This window comes from Plectropomus leopardus, unplaced genomic scaffold (genome assembly GCF_008729295.1).
Source record: "Plectropomus leopardus isolate mb unplaced genomic scaffold, YSFRI_Pleo_2.0 unplaced_scaffold26973, whole genome shotgun sequence".
NCBI classification, from domain to species: domain Eukaryota; kingdom Metazoa; phylum Chordata; class Actinopteri; order Perciformes; family Serranidae; genus Plectropomus; species Plectropomus leopardus.
This window is the reverse complement of record NW_024629349.1, coordinates 1-5,313: the sequence shown is the minus strand read 5'-3', so window position 1 is coordinate 5,313 and position 5,313 is coordinate 1. Positions and strand designations below refer to the sequence as shown.

The following is a 5,313-nucleotide window of genomic DNA, read 5'->3' as shown; positions in this document are numbered from 1 at the left end:
TACATTTTTTAGGAAATTGGATTAAAAGTATAAATTTGATGACTGAAAAACTTGGATTAAAAATGTGGTTTAAATAAAAGTATACATTTTATTTATCAAATTGAAGTAAAAGTACACACTTTATTCATGAAAGATATAAAAGTACATCTTTTTTTTAGGAAACTGGAGTAAAATTGTGCATTTTATTAAAGTATTTTTTTAGGAAATATATTGGAGTAAAAGTATATATTTTCTGAAGGAAATTTGGAGGAGTTAAAGTGAAAGTTGTGAGAAATATAAAAACTCAGGTAAAGTACAAGTACTTCTTACCTTTGGCGCCGGCTGAAACAGCAGCGGAGCCGGCGGCGCGGCGCTGCCGAATAACGCCGACAGCGACGCCGAGGCTGCGGACGTCTCCTGGGACAAACTTCCACACACTGAACCCACCACGTAGTCAGCTGACGGTTGCCCCGGCGACGCCTCCTCGCTGCGGACAGAAACACGGAGGTGAGGACGAGTCAGCATCCCCAATATTTTACAAACCTGCTGAATCAGCAGATCTTTCAGATCACTTCCTTAATTTTACAGACTCAATTTTAATGTCAGGTCGCCTTTATTTATTTATTTTGTTATGTTTATGTTTATTTGTTTATTTATCTTTTATCTCTCTTCCTGTTCTCATTTTGCTGCTCTTTTTATTTTTATTTTTTAACTGTTCATCTCTCTCTCTTTTCTTTTTAAAACTGCTTTTATCTTTGTTTTGTCTCCACTAATGTGATATCGTCTTCTTATATTATTTTTCATATAATTTCATCATCTTTTATTGCTTTTATTCTTACATTAAAAAACTTTTGAGATCTGCCTGTCCAATTATTTTTTTATTTGCTTTTCACTTGTTGACCGTTTTTTTTTGTGTGTCGCTTTAAAAAAAGTGTTTTTTTGAGTATAAGTATACAGTTTATTTAGGAAACTGAAGTAAAAGCATTTTATGTATAAAATCCCAATGAGCAGAATGATATATTTTAATGAGAAAATTGGAGTAAAAATATATCTTTTTATTTACAAAATTTAAATGATTAAAAGTAAACATTTTATTTGGGACATTCGAGGAAAAGTATTTAATTTATTTACAAAATGTAGTGAAGTAAAAGTAAACATTTGATAAATATTTAATAAATTAAATGTTTTTTTCTTGTATTTCGATACATTTTTGTGAGTTTACACAATTATCGATTCATTATTTTTTTTGAATATTTGCAGATGAAACATTGACTCACAGACCGATGACGTTATTGATGAATGTGACGTCAGATGGAGCTGATCAGATTATTGATAAACTGTAAACAAACCTCACTGTTATTGATGAATGTGACGTCAGATGGAGCTGATCAGATTATTGATAAACTGTAAACAAACCTCTGCTCAGGTTTCTTCTTCATGGTTTCTTCAGACGTCCCTCCGACACTGACTTCCGGTTAATTTTGTAAATTAAAACTCGTGTTTTTTTAAGTTGACTGAAACATTTACAGACTTTTTTACTTTAAACTCCCAAAAACATTTAACATTTAACGTCTCCGCGCGCTCACACGTTTTCCACCAGCACACAGCGCGTCCGACCGTGATTTGTCTCCCACAGGAAACACGGTCACAGCGGCACGAAGGTTCCTGTTTTATTTTTCACCGCCGGACATTTTCTCCGCGAGGAACAAAACAAGAAATTATATCTAATAAAAACATTTATATTATAACGAGTTTCTAATATTGTTGTTTTTCATATGATTTAAAATAATAATAATTTAAAATGAAAATAGCTTATTTTCAGAAATAAGAAAAGGCCCAAAGGACATCAGAAAGGAAACGCACTTATATTTGAAAAATGATCAATAAAAACACACCGCAGAGCCAAACTGCTTAAATTATGGATGGCTTAATAAGCGAAACTTTAAAAAAAAAATAATAATAACATTATGCGTGTTTATGTTTATAAAGTCGGTAGTTTTATTTTGAAAAGCTCTGGGAGGAAGTGGTATCATATTTAAAATGCGTCACTTCCGGTGAGCAGTGACTGTTTTGGTTCGGAGGCTAACGTTAGCTCGGAGGCTAACTCACCTGTGCTCGTGTCTTTAAACTCCGCAGGTGAGGTTACCGTCATGTCCTGCGCGCGAGCTGCCGTCTGACGAGTGTGTCTGACGTCCGCGCGACGATTTCCAGGATTCAGCGAGTTAACGACGTTTTAATGACGCCGAAGGAGGCGCCGATGGGAGGAGGCCGCACCGAGCAGGAGGCGCCGGAGGACGCGCTGAGCAGGCGGGTGTCCTGCGCCGGAGAGCGGGCCACGGTGCGGTATGTGGGCCCGGTACCACCGACGGCAGGTCAGCGAGCCCCAGGGACTGTTCGTTACTAACTCTTCAGGGACTGTTCATTATTAACTCTTCAGGGACTGTTCGTTACTAACACTTCAGGGACTGTTTGTTATTAACTCTTTAGGAAGTGTTTGTTATTAACTCTTTAGGGACTGTTTGTTATTTAGGGGCTGTTTGTTATTAACCCCGTGTGTTTTTCGTGTTGTGCGTTCAGGGCTGTGGCTCGGCGTGGAGTGGGATAACCCTGAGAGAGGAAAACACGACGGCAGCCACGAGGGAGTCCAGTATTTCACCTGCAGGTCAGTCTGAGCAGCTGAGACGGCTGAAAGGGTTAAAGTCGTTCATATTTTGTTCATATTTAGAACGAGATTTGTTCTTTTTTTGTCGGTACTCGTTGATTTTTGGAATTCACCAAAGTTTTCTGACTCACTTAAATTTCCGAGAGGCTGCGAGCACTCGAACCAAAAATAAGAGAAAAATAATTTTCCTGAAGAGTCCAAAAATTATTGTTCAACACAAAGAAAAATGAGTTTTATATTTTTGGAACATTTAAAAACTGAATATGATTTAATCAAATTCAGATGATGTTTCAGCGATTTTAATAACTAGATTATTAAAGAAATAAACTGGACTCTGTCTGTTGATCCCAGTTACTCTAACTTCAGTTACTTTGCATCAGTTACTTTGCTGAATGTAACTAAGTACATTTACTCAAATACTGTACTGAAGAGCAAATCTGAGGATACTTTTACTTTACTTGAGTATTTTAATCTCGTGTCACTACTCCACCACACTTCAAAGGGAAATATTGTACTTTTTACTCCACTACTATTATTAGAAAACTACTTTACAATTTAGGATTTTTGTGCACAAACTGAAAATATGAAAATATTCAAGTGCAGCTGAAACAATCAATTAGTCCATTAATTAGAAAATTAACTGGAAGGTCAAAAACATTTCATAGTTCCAGATTTAATTTAAAGTGTACGTATGAGAATTGCTGCTTTTTGTTTCAATCATTTTGTTTGACTAAATTAATAAACATTTTTGCACGTGTACTTTAACTTTTATACTTAAATGCATCTTCCTGAAATCACAGTTAATTAAACGGTGCGTCAGTTTCTCTCCTGCAGAAGTTTTGCTTTAGCTGCACGAGGCCCAACGCTGAACCTGCAGCACCTTCTGGGCGCTAATTTAATAAATTACATATTCGGTTTGTTTTGTTGTTTTTTGGACCAATTATTTTTATTTATTTTTGACACAACTTTCAGGTAAACATCCACCAATAACTGTCAGTATCACAACACATAAATATCAGGGCAATGAAAGGGTTAAAGGTTAAAAAACAACAGCAACAGGACATAACAACAAGTGAAATAATTACCGTAAAACATCAAATAAAAGCCCAGTCCTTTTTTTCCAGCCCGCTGAGCCTCCACAGTGTGACGATTAAAGGCCTGTCTCGATTAGAGGCTCGCTCTGGTTACCATGGTTACCACGCAGCTCTTTTTTTTTTAGCTGCTTCGATCACACAGACAAACGCGTAGATACGTTTTGATCGTTTGTCGACGTGGACTCCACGCAGGTTCACCTCAGTGAGAAGTTTTATTTGAGGTTTTACGGTAAATCACGGCAGTTTGGAGAAGTCATCATAAACCGTAATCGTAATCACAAATCGTCGCTTTGATGAAGTTTTTGATGTTTTAAAGATTCGTTAATGAAAACGCTCCTCCATTTGTCGTTTAAAGATGTCCGTGTGATGTGAGAGGAGTGAATGTTGTTTTTGTCCGCACGATCTCAGACACCCTACAGGAGGCTCCTTTGTGCGTCCGGCGAAGGTGAGCTTCGGGGTGGACTTCCTGACCGCCGTGCAGCAGAAATACGAGATCGACTCCGAGGAGGTGCTGAGCGAGGAGATCTCCATCTCCTCCACGAAGCTGGAGTGGGGGCGGATCAGGGAGCGCAGGTACGATGTTCATCAGACAGTTTGTGTCACCGAAACAGGAAGGAAGTCCGGGAAACACGAGGAGGAACGACACCCTTTAGGGACTGTTCACTATTTACCCTCAGGGACCGTTTGTCTCATTTTAGTGTCTTTCTCATGGCAGCATCATGACAAAAACTGGCATTTAAAGGGTTAAAGTTCTGAACATGAATGAATATTTGATATTTGCGATCAGGACTGATGTTGGTTAAAAAATAAACTCAGTGAAAGTCGAGAATCACATTAATGTTTAATATTTTTATTGCCTGATTTTGAAACGTGCCTTTAGCGTGCAGAGCGGTACGAGTTTTTGAAACTGCAAAAAATAATAATAATGTATAAAAATCAACATTATTGCAAATCTTTGACATATCCCAGATGTTGATAATATTTTGTAGTAAATTAAAAATTATTTTTCTAATTTAATTTTTTTTCTTTTATTTAAAAACATTTAGATGTCATGACAAAAACCTGACATTTAAAGGGTTAAAATTCTGACAATTAATGAGCATTTGATAGTTTAATTTTGAAAGGATGTACTCGTATTATTATGACATATTATTATATTAGCGGCGTAAAATGGGCTTAAAACGACGTCGACAATAATATCGTTTTCCACGGTATTTTCGGTGAAAATCACGGGTCCTGACTGCACCGTCTGTTTCTGTCTCCACAGTTTTGAGAGTCTCCCATCAGTTCTGCTGAATCGCAGCGACGTGAACGGACCCGGCGCCGACGGCGAAATCCGGAAAACAACGCCGAGTATCGTTTTTCAAAAATAACTTCCTGCTGTGAGTTTATGCTTCAGAAGTGATATTGATCATAATTGTCATGACCAGGCGTGAATTCTGCCGCCGTGGTTTTGTCTTTATTTGTATCGGACGTTTGGCGTGTGAAGGGGAGAGACGGGAGGACGCGTAGCAGCTGCGCTCAGCTGGGTTTCATTTCAACGACTTCAAAATTCAAAAACAAAGATCAGGATGTCGG

General features: G+C 37.8%; 1 protein-coding gene across 1 annotated transcript; it reads left to right on the top strand.

Moving 5' to 3' along the window:
* The first annotated feature begins 2,044 nt into the window (after positions 1–2,044).
* Positions 2,045–5,235, top strand: LOC121937642 (tubulin-specific chaperone E-like). The gene is made up of 4 exons (XM_042480968.1): positions 2,045–2,351; positions 2,557–2,641; positions 4,144–4,308; positions 5,003–5,235. Exons 1-4 carry the CDS (start codon positions 2,216–2,218, stop codon positions 5,106–5,108), a joined length of 492 nt encoding a protein of 163 aa, XP_042336902.1. The 5' UTR covers positions 2,045–2,215; the 3' UTR covers positions 5,109–5,235.
* The last annotated feature ends 78 nt before the right edge of the window (positions 5,236–5,313 follow it).

Bases quoted from the DNA above. Each gene is read 5' to 3' on its own strand.
- LOC121937642 (XM_042480968.1), top strand. From the start codon at position 2,216: ATGACGCCGAAGGAGGCGCCGATGGGAGGAGGCCGCACCGAGCAGGAG. The intron at 2,352-2,556 runs GTCAGCGAGCCC...TTGTGCGTTCAG, and splicing joins CCCGGTACCACCGACGGCAG to GGCTGTGGCTCGGCGTGGAG. The intron at 2,642-4,143 runs GTCAGTCTGAGC...GCACGATCTCAG, and splicing joins GTCCAGTATTTCACCTGCAG to ACACCCTACAGGAGGCTCCT.